Raw genomic sequence first — 19,810 nt, forward strand, 5'->3', positions numbered from 1 at the left:
TATGCATTTTTCAGAAGGTTATGAAGTCTGAAACTCAGTGTTTGTCATTATTTAGTGACTTAATTCCTAAATGATTTGCCAGAAAACCACAAATTTTATGAGGAACAAACCAAAAATAAGAAGCAAAAATCTATTCATTCTATGAAAATCTGGACAGTTGAGAGGTATGGTTCAGCCGGGGCTGTCTTTGAGTTTCCCACCCTTCCCCCTCGCAAAATCATGGTCGAATGGAGCCTCTGCCCTGCAACCATTCCAATGAACCATTACTTGGCTATTTCACCCCATTTACCATAAACACTAATGTGCATACTGCTTTACTTCTACGATGATTTGGACTTCATTTGAAAGTTTTATTTTGCATTTTACAGCACAAACACTAAACATCTGCTAAACAAAGCAACGCAGCCCCACAATGAAAACATACTTAGCATTAAAACTTCTCTGCCCTTGAAACTCACATTCATTGAAACAGCATTGAAACCCACATTCAAGAAAATACATTTGGCTAGTGGCAGATAAAGATTAACTTTGGGCTGTTTTCAAATGATAGGGCCCTTGCACACAAAACATGCATGTGTTCTGTGATGCACCTACCTGACTGCATTAAATTATATTCCTTGTATAATACAGTACAGTTATTAGAGGGTGTTTTAAATTTATTGTTTTGAGCATTTTTCCAGTAAACAATGAAACAAAATGCATGCACCAATAATGACATCACTGCCCAATTGAGAACATTTCCATCATAAAAGTCTACTCAAACTTCTACAGTCCACCAGTATCAGCAAATATGCACAATCTCTGCAGAAGTAAAAGTCATCTAAATAATTCCACATTAAAAAGATCTATAACTAATGAAGAGGTTGCTACTAGCAAACAACTTTATATTTCATTGTTTCATCTACAAATAAAGTGCCTGTTGCCCTTGAGGAATAAATTGCCTATATTACATTTAAAAAAATGATAAGCTAGTAATATTGTAATAGGGAATGGATGGCAAATAATGGATGGGTTCATAGTTACTAGGTATCTTCACCAAAGAGGACATTCTCAAGATGGCAGCATCCACCCTGTTTACAACACAGTACAATATCAGCAATGCATCTACATACTATGGGAGTGGAACCCACATCCCTCTGCATCAAAAGCAAGTACACTACCTGTTGTGCTAATAACAGTGCAAGCAGTCTCAGCATAAGCAGCACTAAACTTCTCTTCCTCTACAGCTCTCAGCTCCTTGTAAAATCTGTCTCTGTAAACTTTGCAGCACAAAAGTCTGGAAAAAAGCCAAAATGTATTGGGGAGGGACAAAAGCCCAAAAACCAGGGACACATTTTAAACATTGCTTGTATAATCTTGGAATGTTGCTAGAATAAAATGTCGTGTTACCACCATGCAATTCACTACCAAGACTTGAACCCAGGACCCTGTGAAAACCAGTCAGAGCAACATACTACTATGCTAAATCAGCTGTTTTGTGAAAGAGAGGAAGACTGAAACTTAAATGGCTACCATTTAGTGAATTCAGTTCTCACCATAGTTGTCAACCTCTTAGCACAAAAAACCTGGACAAAGCCAGTAATGGGGGAATACAGCCCTCAAACATATCCAGTGAATTCAGTTCTCACCATAGCTCTCAACCTTAGCACAAAAAACCTGGACAAAGCCAATAATGGGGGAATACAGTCCCAATAATAGGGACAAATTTCAAATATTCATCTTATAAACTTAGAAAATTGCTAGAATAAAAGGTTTTGTGTTACTATGTACTTTCTGAAGAATATGAAGTCTAAAATTCAAATGCCTGTCAATTTTATTTATTTAACATTTGTTAACCAGAAAAGTCTGACTTGGAACAAAAGCCAATTTTCAGAAGAGGCTCGGGGAGAAATACTGCAGACACATGTCTTTGTAACATGGGAGGACACCAGAGCAAACCCACAGTAACCCAAGGAGGACATGCAGACTCCTAACAGAAGGCACCCCACCCAAGAATCAAACCAGAGAACCTCTAGCTGTGAGGCAACAATGCTACTACTGCACCATCAACTATTTAAAGAATTAAAAACTCAGAAACCACAGATTTTATGAGGAACAGAACAAAATATGAGGCAAAATTCTGCAAACATTTCACAAATGGTGGTGGGTAGGGAATTCAGGCTCTTGTTACCGGCACCTAAGGTACAGGGTTCAAGCCCACCAGTTCTCTCTAGCCACCTGTATAAACCAGCTGGGGCATTTCACACACAAACACACACACCTGCAGTCCGATCCCTTCTGGGGAATCAGCAGTCTGCTTCCTTCTTCCTGAATCCAGACTGGTAAGGCAGCAGTCTAGTAGTCTGGATTCACTTTGTATGGAGCTGAGGAGTTGTAGGACTCATGGACTGTACCATTGTGGTTCACAGCTGTGGGGGCTGCAGTCCAATATCATGAGCCGCCAATGAAAGTAGTTTTTTTTTTCTTCCATAACTTTACATATAAGGATTTTAAAAAAAGAAGGTAAACTTAAAATCCAATAAGAGCAGCTTGTAGATCAAAAACATAGTTTTCTGCTTTAACTTAGCAATTTAAAGGAGTCCTTCTTGTGTATATTTAGGATACTCAAAAAAGGCTTTTTCATATAGCTTAAAGAAGCTTAAAGAAATACATATTAGAATGTGGTTTTGGCTGACCACTGTCAAACCAACAGATTGGTATCTAAAGCACTGCTGGCCAAGTTACTGGAATGGAATGAATTCTGCATAACGAGGCAACAGCAGGTACAAATATGTTTTTACATTCCATGACGGCCGGCCATGAAGCTTTGGATTTGACAGCGAATCTTTGAAAGAAACAGAGAGTCACACATACAATGGTACCTCAATATTCTTTGAAATACAGCCTTTTTTCTCAAAAATATTTATGAGACATATAGACAGCCGTTATGTAACCCTATATACAATGCATTCTGCCAGAGGTAAGGAAAGGTACTTGTGTTAAAAATCAAACAAAAGTGCCTATTTAGCACTAATATAGTGAGGACAAACAACAAAATGCATGATATATGCAAAATGAATCCTGCTTATCATGTATGGGTTAAACATTTTAAATTTCTCCCATGTCTTTATTTTCTTTATTGAAAATAAAAAAAAAATTTTTAGTAAATAACTCATGATTACAGTCAATCGATAATGCCTGTCATTAGAGTTTCATGCTTTGCACTGTTCAAATAATGCATGTTGATGCAAAATCTGTTAATTGTGTTACCTTTTTAAAGGTTTGGAGTAATATTTAAAATTGTCACTGGTTTTGGGCCTTTGTCTACTCATTATTTTTGGCTTTATCCAGAATTCTTGAACAAATAAGCTGAAAGGTATGGAGCAATCAGTGAATTGCAGCAAGCTATATTCAAAAACAGAAGCATGAAGGTGATACAAAAAAGAAAGTTTGCAAAAAAAGTCAGAAATATGGAGCTTATACTTGGTGCATAGTAATACACTAAGAACACAGTTGGGTGGATAACAGAAAACAAGACAGCACAACAACAAAAATGGAGTAGAACGTCAGGCAGTCAAACCGCTGAACTTAAATGTAATATAAGAATGCAGCTAGGAAGTTTGCAAGGACACTGGGATGCTCTGAAGTTACATCACTAGCATCATAGCAAAAATGTTATTAGTCTATGGATGCGACACTGCCTAATAATAAATAGTACCTCTGCAGATCCAGTCTCTGCAAAGGCATGCAACAGCATGGGTGCAGTTTACAGAAAGGCATCAACAATGAAACAAAAGATAAAAATCAGAACTTAATACCTGAGAAGAAGAGAATGAAATGGCATAACAGTCCCTTACATATATTAATTTAAGGGAAAGACTATGAAGATGACATTTTTGTAAAGAAACAAAATAAACAAGAATGCAAATTCAGTTGAAGACAGACAGTCAGCAAGAATAAGAGAATATGAGGAACGGTTTCATAACTGTCATTGTGTGATGATGTGAGAAATGTTACAATCTCCCTACTGACTGTGACCCAAGAAGCAGTAAAGGGTCTGCCAAGTATATTAAACCCTTCTTTACTGACACATATAACCAAGTACGACATATACAGCTACTTAAAAATAATCAATTGTACTTCATGTGCGTGGTGTGACATCACATTTGTAAATAAAGCCAACAAATATTTGCCAAACACTTTTACGCAGATCTTCCTGTAACTGCATTGTATTCTTCCTATAAGTCTTACAGCTCTGCTTTCCAGTCCATGCCATAACAATGCTCCTACTGTGGACAGGGATGCAATATACTTTGTGATTACTTAGCCGGCATAAGAAAATAGTATGACTGGGAGTGTATGTTAAGCTAGCAATAATGCCTGACAGGGTGGGCATTATCAGGGAATCAACACACACCCAAAGGATGTTGTGAGACTTAATGCTGCAGACAGACTGCCTTACCACTCCTTAAAGGGTGTTAATTTCCTGATAGCACTTGCTTTGGAGGGCATTATGGTGTAGTGTGTGTGTGTGTGTGTGTGTGTGTGTGTGTGTGTGTGTGTGTGTGTGTTACCATATACCTCTTTTAATATTTTTTATGTAAAATATTTCCTCTACCTAATGTTTCAAACTTGCTGTAGCATATGTAATTGTTGCTGAAATATTTTACATTCAGAATAAAAGTTATGTAAATATTTAATGTCGACACACACACACATTCAGAAGAAGCACAGACGTACTCACATACATATATATATATATATATATATATATATATATATATATATAAAGACATGCACAGATACGCATACATGACTAGCAGGTAAAGCTACTTTGTAGAATGAATACACCCCAGATGTCTCATTGTTAGCAAATTAATGAAAATAAAATCATAGAAGACAAGGTTGTGCAACCCCCTCCAATGCCTACTAACCATCCCTGATTTTGCAGCATAGATCTATCCTCATAGTACATGCTGGTAAAGTATTGGTCAGTCAATAATTACAGAGTTTTACAAGTGTGTAAGGAATGCATGCTTAAAGACATGTGTATGTGTTATTGCTGTATCTCACTCACTCAGTCACACACATGTCTTTATATATATATATATATATATATATATATATATACATATATATATATACACATATATATATTTACACTTACTAGACAGCAAAGCCATATTTAGCGAGCATAAAAAGGGGTGGGGCATTTCCTTTTCTGGTATTCAAGGTTCACAGTAGTTTAATATGCTACTGTAAAGCAGTGGACTTGTTTTACCATGCATTACATATACAGTGACATTCTGCCGGAGAATGTCCATTCTCCACTTGGGGGTAAAGATGTACAAGTTACCCATTTTTTAATAATGTTTAAATGCTAAACATAGGGCACTGTATTTGTATGAAATACATATCAGGTGAACAACTAGAGAGAATAAGTTGCCTCTTCTATCAGTAAAATTTACATGTTTGGGCATTTGTACATTAAGCAATAAAGATATATTTCAAAACTTATTTCTGGCTAAGCTGTCTTCTGTTAAGTAAGAAAAGTCCATGTACTGCTCCTAAGGCACGTAAAGCTGCAGTACAGTTGTGATATAATCAACAAGGGCAATAATGATTAAGAGTTAACATTGGCTTTCAAATCACAGTCAAATTGCTAAAGTAATATTTAAGTAAACTTTGGATATACATTGCTGAATTTCTTTTCAATCTTTCTTTTCACAGTCTATTTGCTGCACTTCAATGAACTGCAATTGTCAGTGTTTTAAACCCGGAAAGATAAGCCAGCGACAGTGCGACCAGTGCAAACATGGCTGGGTAAAGCATGGTAATTTCATTTTTTAGATATTATGGTTAGACCAAAGCCTGGTGAGGTACTCTTGTTATTTTTTATCACAAATGTCATCTGGACTCATGTTAAGTGTCGAAACAGACCTAACGTTTACCTCCACTGTTTGTCTTTGAATATGCAGTCTCATTGCCAACTCATGACATTCAAAAGTTACCATGCTGTTCTAAACAATTACTGCACATAGAAATATGGTGATTTGCAGCATTACAACACATCTTGCTCTAGGAGGAAATGAATGAAAAGTTATTTTTATTTTAGAACTACTACATTTATGCTCACTTACTGTAAATGGAGATATGACATTTGAGGAAACAAGCTGATCTTATATTTATTTGATTTCTGCTTGAAATGCATTCGTCAAAATATAACCTTAGACTCTCTCTTTTTTTTTTTCAGCCCTAAGCAAATTAAGGATCCACCACCTATACACCAGTGGTCAGGTTGAGATTGTCCAGTCAAATGTGGTTTTTGATATTGGCAGTCTTATACTTTATGGAAACCAAGCTATCCCAGTTCGTCTTAAAATACTGTTAGACCGACTTTTCAGTGTCCTAAAGCAGGAAGAGGTTACCCAGATTCTACATTCTTTAGGCTGGACACTTCAGGATTATATCAGAGGATATGTCCTCCAGGTATTGTATTATTTTCCTGTATTATGTAAAAATGTAGCCATGCTGGAATCAAACTTCATAAAATGATGTGAGGTTAGTTTTGGTATTTTGAATTGCCATGAAGAATTTCTGAGCTTCCAGCAAACCCCAATCCAAGCCTGAGACTACAAAATGTTTGCATCTACCCCATGTGCAAAAATCAGGAAAAGGGGCTGTGGGGTTGGGAGGGTGGCCTAATGGTTAAGGTGTTTGCCTTACAAACACAAGGTGCAGGGTTTGAGTCTCACAAGGGATAATTGGCTAGGCTTACAAATGCCAGTTAGGCAAAGTTAGCTTAGTACTTATCTATGAATCTATGAATCTATGGATGGATCTCACCCACAACTGAATGAGTGTGTGTCTTGGCAAAGGTCACATGTCCTTGATACAACACTGCTTACCTTGTCAGCTGGTGGAAGTGTGTTCATATCACAATCCCATGCTTATACAATACAGACTCTATTGCATAAGCAGCCCTCTTTGAACCAAGTTATGTATACGGTAATGAAAGCAGTGACAGACCTCAACGGAAACATTTACCGAAATACAGAAATTAAGTTATTTTACACAGTCACTGCACAAGGACCTATAGTCTAGGGAAATAACTCAATTTAGGGATACACTGGATAGAGTCTCAAAAAGTTACAGAAGGCATGTGGTCAAATTAATGATTTACATTTGGGATATTCTGGGGGTTACTGTTGCAAGACAGCCATGTAAGGGCATCGAATATTAAACAAGATAAAAATAAACTGCATACTCTGCTTCATTCTGTATATTATAGTTACACCATAGTCAGATTTAGCGAACATAAGAAAAGGGGGGGGGCCATTTGATTGTTTTTCTATCTAAGTTTCATGGCAGCTTAATATGCTACTGTGAAGCAGTGGGTTTATTTTTAGCAGGCACTACCTATACATTAACACCCTCGTGGAGAAAGTCCATTCTCCAATCAGGGTGAAGAGGTGCAAGTCGCCCATTTTCTAATAACACTGAACACTGTCCAGTATGCCTGTCAGCATGCTTGACAGGGATACAGGTAAAGACGAATGTGCTGGGGGGGAGGTGGAGTACTGAGATTTTTCTAGTCCCAAGATAGCCATCAGTAATGAATTCACTGCTGTGAAGACAGATAGTGAGCTGTGGCCCTCCAAGGAAATACAAACTTGGAATCCAGGAACATTAATCCAAAATAAACTACCATTTACTAACCCAGTTGCTGCTGACATTTAATCTGACTGCCAGTAAGCAGCGATTTAATAAGGTTTAGGAGAGAACTAGTATGCTACCCACTGTGGTGATATTTGCACCAATTAGTATGTGAATATATATGTATGTTTTATAAGCCTTCTGTTACCTTTCTCACTCTTTATGATAATTAAGACAGTTCTGGTAGCGCGTATGGATGCTATTAAAGCAGTGTTGCAGAAAATGTCACAGCTAATTCTCCTATGTAACACACTAAAATCTACTTAATGGTTCATATGGGCTTTTTAATAAAGCTAATTTACATAAAATGTATACAAATCTGTATAATTTTTAGTAAAACATAAATAATTTTATTTAGTGGTTAATTATCAGTTCTCTAACGTATGCTGGTACAAAACCAAGCACGAATGATGCTACAGTAGTACATTTGGTACAGAATCTGCAGCTCCCTCAGTAATTGATACAAACTAGCTTTTATGTAGAGTACTTTTATGATCCTGCTTTATAACATAAATTAATATTTAATGACCAGTGATAATCTTGCTTTTTCGCAATGGGATTAAAATATAGAATCAATTATGCTGAACTTCTTTCTTATCAAACATTAATAATGTTGCCTTCATCATCTTACTGACTCATACATGCACTATGAAAAATCTCAACAGGCCATCAAATACATATTCTGTGATAAAATATTTATCAGAGCTATTGGAAAAAGTTGGACATAGTATTACAAAGGCATGTTACACTCTAGAATAATTACATCTGTATCCTGTGAACAATAACTGAAGTTTAAAATAAATTCAATTTACTTCTGATTTTGGTTACTACATGGGTCATTAAAGTCGAAGTAAGACATTAAAATTGTACAAATGGAGTACATTTTGAGACTGTGTTGTTAGAGTGTAGATCCCTTAAGTTCAATCTAATGATTTAGCAGTTAAAAATGAAAGAAAATATTAAATGGAGCACATTTTCTGGCTGTGTTGTTAGAGTTTGGATCCCTTAAGAGCAGTCTAATGATTTGTCTGTTAAAAATATAAAAGAAAAGAGTTCTACTGCAGTTTATTTAGTTTGTTGTTTGTTAACCAGATGAGTAGTCTGGTACCAGACCCTTTTCAGCCACTTCTTAAGCCACATGATAGAGACAAAACATTTACAGACATGTAGTTTGACAATGGAAAGTAATTCAGAGGCAGGTGTATACATCAGACTCAACGTTACACAGCAGGAAAAATATGGGGATTCATATAAATACAAATGTAATTAGCATTTATGAAATAAATCAAGCATGTTGCTAAGTTTTACATAAAACGTCATGTGGTTAAGTAAACAGTGTTATAACCTACACTGCCTTATTGCTATGCCTATTAAGGTATACGTTTTCATTTTTTGAAGTAAAATGTTGATCATGGTACATAACTTGAACAGACTAAGTGACCTACCAAAACATAGAGTGCTACAACACTCTTTCGAAAGAAGTGATGCATTAGGTTTACATTTGCTTGAGAAATGCTTTCAAAAGTCTTTGACCTCAGAAACTAGGTAGCATAAATGGACTAATGTATGACATATGATACCAGAGTGTGGTAACACATCCTGCAGCTAATGTCATCCCAATTTCTTCACAACTTTTATAACAATGGTCTAGATTAATATCATGTAACTCAGTGCATAGGCTAAGGACTCAGTAAGAAGGCCTATACAAAAACCAAATGCCATTCACAAACAACAGGGTCACACAACTGGAAAGTTATCACTTACCAGAAGTGCTAGCACTGCACAGCACCACACACTTACACACACGCATGCGCAAATGGGCTATGAAGCATGCATAAGAGCTCAGTTGTGTTTTACACATAGTCAAGAAGGGTATCAGAGGCATCAGAGGAGACAGTGGTGCAGTGAACCACAAGAAAACCACTGCCCTACATTCAGAAGTGCAGACAGCGATGACTATGCTAAACAATGGTAATTACACATGCACTCAGACACCCTTTTGGACACACAGGCACAAAAAGTGCAAACAATCTACACCACAGACATACATACATACATACATACATACATACATACATACATAATGCTGACACTTCTAATATTTACGCATTACCACAGCAATGGACACCTGTACATGTGCACAAACATAACGCAGAATGACCAGAGACAGATTTCTTTGGATAGGAATAGTTTGCTGGGACTGGCTCAGGGTTTGGTTGAAGATTGATTCTTCTTGCAGACTAGTTTCCAGTAAAATAAAGAGGGATGCCTCCTTTAATGAAGAGATTCAAGATTCTGAATCAGAACAGGAAGATGCAGGAATGGATTCAGCATTTTCTCCTCAGATTTCTGATTCAGACTGAGTAGAAGAACACTGAGATTTCTCAGTCACTCAAAAAATACTGGGTTATTACTGAAGGATTTTCTAGAACCTACACCCATTCCTCCTTTCCTGTCTGCTTTAGAGGATGTGCGTCTTACTGCCTGCAGTTTTCCTGGTAGCCAGTCAGCTGTCCCTAAAAAGGCAGATAGGATGTATAATATAATTCTGCAATTTTCAAAATTCTAAGTTATCAAGCTCATGTGTTAAAGTTTATTCTGACATACTGTGAAAGTATGAAGAATATTTTATCTGCAGATTCTTCTTGTATGTAAATATCTGTTTTACATAACTTATTTTCTTCTATTGCACAGGTCACTACTCATTGTTTACAGTGTGTGTATGACTGTTGATACTTCTTCAAGGGCTATGGCCACTAGTATGGTTTTAAGGAGGTTTGCTTGGTTGCATTCTCAGAACTTTCCAGATGATGTTAAAAATGAGATTTTAAATTCTCCCTTGGATAGTGATTTAGTGTTTGGCCCCTCTGGTGTAGAGGTGATCAAAAAGTGTGATGAAAGATTCCCTGGATCAGCTTGAACCTAAGACTTTTCAGCCTTCCTTTTCCAAATTGTCCAAGGGATTTTCTTTCTCTTCATCCAGTTTGGCAAAGAACAGACATCAAGTAAACAGACTTTTAAGAAGTGGCAGGGAGGTTCCAAAAAGAAGTCTCAAACCTCCCAAAACCAAGGACAGTCCAACGTGTCTGAATGACTATTCAAAAGGCTTTGTGACTCCCTCCCAATCTGGCCCTCTTTCTCTTCCAGAAAGTCTGAATCTCCATTTTTCTCTTTGGCAACAGGTTGTTTAAGACAAATGGGTTCTGAAAATCATTCATCAGTGTTACAGATGGCAGTGGGAGGAAATTCCTCCTTTCCAGGGGGGGGGGGGTCATTCCTCATCCGTCAGATCAGACTGTTTTGTTTCCACCTGTTTTTCTACCACATGCTGTCGAAGGAGTGAGAGAACCAGTTCTTCCTTCCCAGGTGTGGAAGGGGTTTTATTCAAGGATGTTCCTAGTCCTAAAGAAAAAAAAATAAAATACTTGGAGACTGGTTCTGGATCTTTCTTTCCTAAACCTGTTTGTGATACTGCCCAAATTCAAAATGTCACTTCACAACCTGTTGCCTCTTCTTTTAAGTTCCTGGTAATTTTAGACTTAAAAGATGCTTATCACATTCATATTCATCCAGACTTGAAGCATTTCTTAAGGTTTTGTGTGTCTGGATCACATTATCATGTGCCAGGGTTTTCAGTGGGAAAACACTGAGGTTTCTGATAAAAAGGGTCAATAACTTGTACAAGACCCTGAACCAAGCCCACTGCATGGTTGCCTGGGCCTGAAGGGAGTCACCAAAATGATCTTTAGGATTCCTTCTGAATCTTTAGAAGTTCACTGGATATCAGTTGAAAATTATACAGGAATATTCCTGCCTACGAAAAAGAAAAGGCATCTGTCTGGAGTCCTGGAGCAGAATTTTGCAAGTTAATTGTTCAGAGAGGAGGCAAAAATGTTAATCTAAGAAACTCTCCACAGATGGGTGAAATCTTTGAAGACTCCATGATTTACTTTCCATTCATGAGGTCTTACCCTTGTCCTACTCAGCTTGTCTGCCATGCAGTTTTGCTCTGATGGAATGTAGGATGCCTGTAGAGTGATATTGTGCTGTAAAGCTATACCTCATGCTAATGTGGCTAGTGTGAGTAAGGTTTGGTTCCAGGTACCACATCACTGTAGTATTGTTTGTAGCTACTTGATATCCTGGGGATCAAAGATGATTCAGAGAGTTGAGAGCTTTGATAAAAGCTAGCATCTCTTTTATGATTATGTGCTTTGGTTTGTCTTTCTTGTCCCAAAAGCCATGCAGTTTTATCTTCCTTGATACTGCTCTTTAGGCAACGTCTGTGGTGACTGACTGCTTTGGGGCAGGAGGGGAAAAGACCAGACTTGGATTTGGGGAAACTTGATGTCTCCGCCAAGTGATTTCACTTTTCTCAAATCACAGAATTGTAATTTGAAAAGATAATTTATGCTGGTGCTGGGATCTAAGAGACTTCAGATGCCACTGTATCTTTCTCATGTGCAGTTTTGCAGGAAGTATCATGAGAGTCATGGATGCCATTAAATTAGACCCATAATCTTGATGTATTCCATCTCGCTCAGTGACCAAAGTCTGAGTGGAAAACCCCTGGAATAGATTTATTTTTCCCTGTGGAAGAAAAGCTCTTTATACTGAGCAGACACCCCAGAAACAAAATTCTGTACGGTAGAGTCAAAAAAAGACATTTGAGTGTTCTATTTGAATCATGTGTAGCATTCCTGACACTTTGAAAAAGACTGCAAAGATTAGCAAGTTGTCTAAATTTGGAAAAATGTGCATACACTGTAGCCTGCAGTGGATTTGGACAGGAGATCGACACTTTGTGATTACTCTTGGACAGGTGAAAATCCTAAAGGGTAATGCAGAAAACTGATCGCATAATCCAGACACAGAAAACCTTAAAAAACTCCTGAAATTTAGATGAACAGGAATGTGATGATATGCATCTTTTAAATCAAAGGTTATTAAAACTCTCAAATGAGGAAGGAAGGGTAAGAGGTTGCAAAGTAAAAGCAGTTTGGACTTGGATACTAGCATTTTCTTTCTTTGGCACTAAAATATTCTTGAATAAAATTATTTTCTCAACTGGGCAGGAGGAAGAGAGTCTATCACCCCCTCGAGACAGCATGTGCTGTAAAACAGGAGGGAAGAGAAGGGGTTGGTCTGGTGGACAAGGAGAAATTCCCTGGGAAGAATGAATTTCCTCCAGTTGCCATTTGTACTTCTAGTTGACTCAGCTTCAGAACCCATTTGCCTGAAAATCTGTTGTCAAGACAAAAATGGAGATTCTGACTTTCTGCAAGGAATGAAAGACTGCCAGGGTGTGTATGTGTGTCAAGGGACCTTAAACATGAATTCTGCTCTATCTGACTCTCTTTTCTTCTGGGTGGTTCCAGCTTTCTTTTTGAACCCTCCCTGCTATTGTTTTTTTAAATGTCTGCTTACCAGCATTCTGCTGAGACTGTTTTATTTTGTTTTTTTTCCAAAACTGGACATGACAGCTGAAAATCCCTTGGAAAATGTAGAGAAGGATGGCTGAAAATTGTGAGATTCCTGAATCAGCTTACCTCTAATCACATTTTTGATTGTCTTTGCAACAGAAGGTCCAAAATTTCTCTCTCTATCAAAACAAGAATTCAAAATCACATTTTTACATCTACTGGGAGGTTCTGATAATGTAGCCAGTCAAAACTCCTCAAAGTAGTACCAGTGGCAGTAGCCCTTGATGCAGAATCTAGAGAGTCATAAACATGCTTTAGTCAGTGAGTAGTGACCTGAGAAATGGAAGAAACTAAACCGTACAAAGCAGCTTTTTCCTTGCAAGAGGAAACTGCATCTAAAACATAAAGCATACTTTCACAACTAGTCAGAATAAACCTACATATATGAGCCTATGAATTCAAAATTTGAAAAATCAAAGTTATAGAAGGTTACATTTTTTCCCCAAAAACTTTTCAATACCTTTACCATCATTGTCAGATGGATTAGAATTAACAAATTGTTTTGCAGCAGCTGGATTAAGTAAGGCTGCAATTGCTAGGTCAGGTCTGGGATTAGCATATTAAAATGTGAAAGACTGAGGAACTTTATACATTCTATCTGCTTTCTTAGGAGCAAGAAGCAAGCGGGGGAACCATAGGATGTGACAAACACATCCTCTCAATGTTAATAGCATTTGGGGGAATGGGTAAATGTTCTGCTAATTCCAGTTGTAATTTCTCCCACTGAAAACCCTGACACATTCTTGAAATGGTCTCAGAGAAAGAGAGTCCCTCACAGAGAGATTCCAATTCCATACCGTCCACTGGATCCGAAACAGAAATCTGAGGAGAAAAATCTGCATCTGTCGCTTCATATTTCCCTGTGGATTAAAATTCTTGAACCCCTTCAGAAGAAAGAGGAATCCATTTTTCTTTTACCAAAAACTGTCTCATAAGAAGGGTCAATAGCTTGTACAAGAACTTGAACCAAGCCCAATAAAGTACTCCTACCCAAAGTAACTGAAACAGGAGAAGTTAAATGTTTAGTTTTCTGGTTCTTTCTGACAGCAAAGTTGGGGCAAACTAATCTATTATTGTCAGCAACAGCTTCTCCTGGAATGAGCACAACATTTTGGCTAAGCAGGTGCACATTCCATGCCCTTCTCCTAAGACCAAAAAGACTGGCCTCTTCCTTACCCACTAACAGGACCCAAACAACCATGGAGATGACATGGCTATCCCCATTCATAATGGCTGTATGGACAGCATCAGAAGAATCTGGAGAAAAAAAGATGAGTGGTCTGAGGAACCAACTTTGGCCACAGCAGAATCACATACAAATGGCTGAGACAAATTACTAGCCAGCTGTGGTGACAAAGACTGCTAAGTTAACTTTTTCCTTTTGTAGTTGGAAGAAGGTTCAACTGAGGGACCAGTAGTTTGTTCCACAATCAAGTTGAAAATGGTGCTTGATTCCCATGGAAGCTTAGCAGCAACAATCGGTACAACAGGAAAGTTGCACAAAAGTCAATTTTCCCATTAAAAAAGCAATATAAATACTTTAGACACTTTCCCCAACACCAAAAAGTAAAATAAACTTAGGTTCTCCACAGAAAAGTAGTTTTAAATAACTTTTAGTAACTTTTTCTATAAAAGTAAAAAACATTCTCCTGTTTAAAAGTACATTAAATTAACATGACAGTAAATAAAAGTAATTTTCTATAACTTTAAAATAGTTGTTTTAGTCAACAAAGTAGTCAAAAATATAATGTGGGGGGTTATTTTCTCCTGAATGGAACTCATCTGCTTAGCAGTGGAACAGAGTTAGCTATCAGTCCTCAAAAGCCAGCAGAGGAGTGCTTTCTCTCTCTCTTTCTCTCTCTCTCAAGGGAGGAAAGCTCTGAAGGGCTTTGGGGCCCAAACCTTTCTTTCTTCAGCTCAGCTCAAGCTAGTGGTATGAGAGTATGGAAGCCATGAAGCTTTGGAAGCTGGTCAGCTGTTATGTCTTATGCAGGATATAATCAGTATAACTTGGGCCGCTGCAGAATTGATAAATATGAATGTTCACTCTTGCCTAGGCCAAAAGGGAGTCACCACCAATATCTTTGAAGAGTCCTTTAGAATCTTTAGAAGAATCCTAGGCAGAGAGGTTGAAAAACACTGGAACCACCACGAAGTTAAAATTAATCAACTTAGTTTAATCGATAAAAGAACAAGCGCTTTCATGCACATATATCGTGCGCTTCATCAGGTTACAAATAAAAAGAGTTGGTCCCTATCCTTATATACAATAAACTATCCACTTAACAAAGCAATTAAACAATAAAATTAACAATTATGTATGGTAAATTAATTAGGCAGGAAACCATACCCATATAAGGCAGGGTAAAAACATTAACACCATTTGCAACAGTACAAGTTCAGTATACGTAGTGCAAATAAGCAAAACATAAAAGCTATAACAAAGATAGCTATATTTAAAACTTCCATTGTAGTGAAAACGTCCCCATTCCTATAAACATGCTATCCTCTTATACTGGTTGTAAATGCATTTAATATGATAAGGCAACGTCCTAAACCAATAGGGAATAATCTAACATCTTGAAAAGAGTTAAAAGCAATATATACATTAATATAGACTCCATGACAACCAAGTAAACAGAGACGAAAAAAGGAAGGAAAGAAAGAAAAGAAAGTAGAAGAGGAAGGAGGAGAGAGGGGACGTGGGGGAGGAGGGGGGAGGGAGGGGAAGAGGGGAGGGAGAAGGAAAAGAAAGGAAAGAGGGGGGGAGGAAAGAAGAGAAAAGGAAAGAAAAGAAAAGAATAGGAAAGAAAGGGAGGGAAGAGGGGGGAGGGAAGAGGGGAAAAAGGGGACGGGGAGGGAAGAGATAGGGAAAGGGGAAGAAGGAAAGAAAAGAAAAGGAAGAGGGAGGGAAAAAGAAGAAGGAGGGCGGGAAGGGGGGGAGGGGAAAACGAAAAAAAAAAGTAAAAAAAAAAAAAAAAGTATGGAAAAAAAAAAAAAAATATTGAATAAAAGATAAAGAAAAGGTATGACCAAGAAAAACTATAAAAGTGCAGGCCTTATATTAACAGCTGTATTTAGTCCAGGTTCTATGTGGGCTCTAAGGATTAAAATCCACTTCAACTCATTTAATTCAAGAGTCCCTATGGAGTCACCTTCTCTCCTGTTTGGGTATTGTATCTGTAGTACTCTAAACTTGAAAGCATGAGTCGGATGTATTTGACAATGTTTGGCTAAGGCATTACTAATATTAGCTTTTCTTATGTCATAGACATGGTTATAGACTCGATCTTTGAGTCTACGTGTGGTCAATCCCACATAGTAAGCCTCACAGCTATCGCAATTAGCCAAGTAAATGACATTGACTGTGTCACATGTTGCGTAAAAGTTGGGTTTAAACAACAAACCCAGCTCAGTGCGTTCAAAATTCTGCTCAGTTGAGATATACTTGCAGATGCAACATTTCTTACAGGGATAGGTTCCCTGTCTAAGACTTGCTCTAATATCCAAGGATTTCATCTTGATATTATCTCTGCACAATAATCTTTTCAGATTATAACAATTGTTATATCTAAAACTTGGTCTCTTTCCAACTATTTTCAACAATTCATTATCCATAGTAAGTAATTTCCAATTTCTAGAGATAATATCCCTAATATACTCTATATCATTTGTATATTTAATATCAAAGTGAACCTTGTTCCCAGCTCTAGACCTGGCACCATAGGTTACATGTCCATTTAAGACCCCACTCTTGGAGGATCTTTCATCATTCAAGGTGGTATCATTTCTACACCCTAGCACCAACTGGGAGGGATACCCCCTATCTAAGAAACATTTAACCTGAAAATCCAGGAGCCACTCCTTGTCACTATCAATATTACAGAGTTTCTTTATTCTTGACATTTGATTCTTAACCACGTTGGGGAAAACATACCTAGGATGCATACTTCCATAATGGAGTATGCCATTCCTCCAACATGGCTTCTTATATAGAGAAGTAGTAATTTAATTCAAAGCATTCTTATAGATAGTAACGTCAAGATAATTGACCTCAGTAAATGAATATTCATGAGTGAAATCCAGAAAGGTTGTAGTCGAACTCATGTAATCCACAAACTCATTCAGGGATTCAATGCCTCCATTCCAAAAAAGGAGGATGTCATCGACAAAACGTCTGTATAGGGTGACATTAGCCCTAAATCTCAGATCAGTAAAAATATAAGTCTTCTCCCATACATATACAGCCAGATTGGCATAGGCATTGGCACAGGGGGTGCCCATTGCCACCCCCCATGTTTGCCTATACATCCTATCTTGGAATAAGAAAACATTGTTGTTCAAAATTAGATCTAAAAGAGAACAAACAGTCAGCTGGTCTGTATTGTCTAGATCACTCAGTTCAACTAGGCAGTTTCTAACTGCATCCACTCCAAACTCATTTGGAATGCTAGTAAAAAGTTTTTTTATGTCCAATGTGACCATCAGGGTATCTGATCTTAGACTATCAAGCAAAACAGTGTTTTTCAAATCCTTCAATAATTCAAAGGAATTTTTTAAAATAGTGGGAATGAGACCTATCAGGGGACCTAACTTCGACTGCACATAATGGGATGCGTGTTCAGTAACCCATAACTTCCCAGATACAATAGGTCGTAGGGGAGGAGGAACTACCCCTTTGTGTATCTTGGGAAGACCCTTGATAAGAGGAATTAGGGGTGCTTCAATCATTAAATAGTCATATAGACCTTTGTCAATACATCTCGTCATCAGAAGATCATAAAACGTATCGTGCACATTTCTTACTATAGAGCTCACCTCAACTTTACTTAATTCTGAATAGGCTAGATCATCCTTTAACATATCAGTCATTAAATCATTGTAAAAGATGGTATCCATAGCTACTATTCCCCCCCTTTATCAGCTGGTCTAAAAACCAAATTCACATCATTAATCAAAGACTCTAATGCCTGCTTCTGTGCTGTATTCAAGTTAACAAATAAATGCTTATGTGACCCTCCCTTATAAAAAAGGTATAAGTCATGTTCACAGGCTTTCTGAAAACAATCAATGTATCCAGACAAGTGTGGCACAAAAGTACTTTTTCTTTTTAACACTGTCGTGTCATAGTATGTATTATCCTCACCTGAGGCTTTAAACAAACATTTGAGAGCTACTTTCCTAGTAAATTTATGTAACATAATCAAAGTATCAGGTAGACTACTCCCTCGGGAGGGTATAAAAGAGAGGCCTCTATTTAGAACAGCACATTCAATATCTGAAAACTCTTTAGATGACAAATTAAAAAACAAAGTGTTCAGTTCTTCTTCCTCCTCGACTCGCGGTTCTCGCCCGATAACTTGCGTTTTCCCCTCCCTCTGCTTGTTGAGCGCTCCTGCGCCCGATTCTTGTAGGGTAGTGGAAAATTTAGAGCAGCTACTACCCCAGGGGTCAAACTCACAGTCTGTCCATTATTCTTGGGTCTCGCACCTGCATTCACTATCCCTTTAAGACATTGTTGGTTACAAGGGATAGTAGATGCAGATGAAGCAACATCATCTGCCGTGTTGGTTAAGATGGGAGCATTACTAAGTGAAGTATCAGTCAGCTTTTCAGACAATATGGTCGTACTAGGTGTATTAGATTGAGTATCAGTCACCCGCTCACTATTTTCTTCCGCAACAACCAAATCATTTGTCCTCGGCCACATAAAAATGCGACCGAGCTGAAAGTCGTTACAGTCTCGCTTAAGCTTTCTTAACTTAAGTTGTTCTAACTTATTGCTATAGAGCATAAGTTGTCTCAGCATATTATTTAGTCTCAGCATACAGAAGTCACTTTTATACAAAAGAGTGATATTCTTGTGCTCACCTTCCACTTTGCTAATAAGCTCTTCTTCCAATGGTTTAAAGTAGTCGATAAGCAAACGGATATAATTATTTCCAAGCTCTATGTTTAACAACTGCCATCTTCGCAACAGTTCTGGATGTGCATCCCCATAACTCGGCATGCAGAGGACGCGCATGCCTCGCGGGATGACCTTAAAGTGGAGGCATGCCTCAAGATGCTTCCTCTGCCAAATTAGCCGATGGAATTTGTAGAGATTGTTCTCCAGCGCTCTCAGTTGACCATAAAACTCCTGCATGTTTTCAGTTTCCGATATCCGAGGGGATGAAACAGTTCCTTGAGCAACAAAGTTCAGGAGAGAATTCTCCTGTTGATAGAAAATATCATTCCAATTCTCCGTACTCCCTGTAGTACCAGGGTTATAATCCAACTCTATGTTGGGCATCTCCATCGTGTGTTGATCGACCAGGAATATGAAGAGAAATAAAACGACTATCAGCACCAAACCTAGTACGACCATCCAAAGAGTTCCCAGTGGAAATAAAGTAGCAGAGAGGTTGAAAAACACTGGAACCACCACGAAGTTAAAATTAATCAACTTAGTTTAATCGATAAAAGAACAAGCGCTTTCACGCACATATATCGTGCGCTTCATCAGGTTACAAATAAAAAGAGTTGGTCCCTATCCTTATATACAATAAACTATCCACTTAACAAAGCAATTAAACAATAAAATTGACAATTATGTATGGTAAATTAATTAGGCAGGAAACCATACCCATATA

The 19,810-nt window shown here is 37.7% G+C and overlaps 1 protein-coding gene across 1 annotated transcript in view; it reads left to right on the top strand.

Annotated features, from left to right (window-relative positions):
* The window catches only part of BNC1 (basonuclin 1), a 304,829-nt gene that overhangs the window by 261,129 nt on the left and 23,890 nt on the right, over window positions 1-19,810 (top strand). Inside the window, exons 2-3 of the mRNA XM_044077805.1 lie at window positions 5,710-5,812; window positions 6,233-6,468. Coding sequence (XP_043933740.1) covers window positions 5,710-5,812; window positions 6,233-6,468 — 339 coding nt within the window. The remainder of the gene's footprint in view (window positions 1-5,709; window positions 5,813-6,232; window positions 6,469-19,810) is intronic.

Source organism: Protopterus annectens, chromosome 7.part0, assembly GCF_019279795.1.
Source record: "Protopterus annectens isolate FY-2018-M chromosome 7.part0, PAN1.0, whole genome shotgun sequence".
NCBI classification, from domain to species: domain Eukaryota; kingdom Metazoa; phylum Chordata; order Ceratodontiformes; family Protopteridae; genus Protopterus; species Protopterus annectens.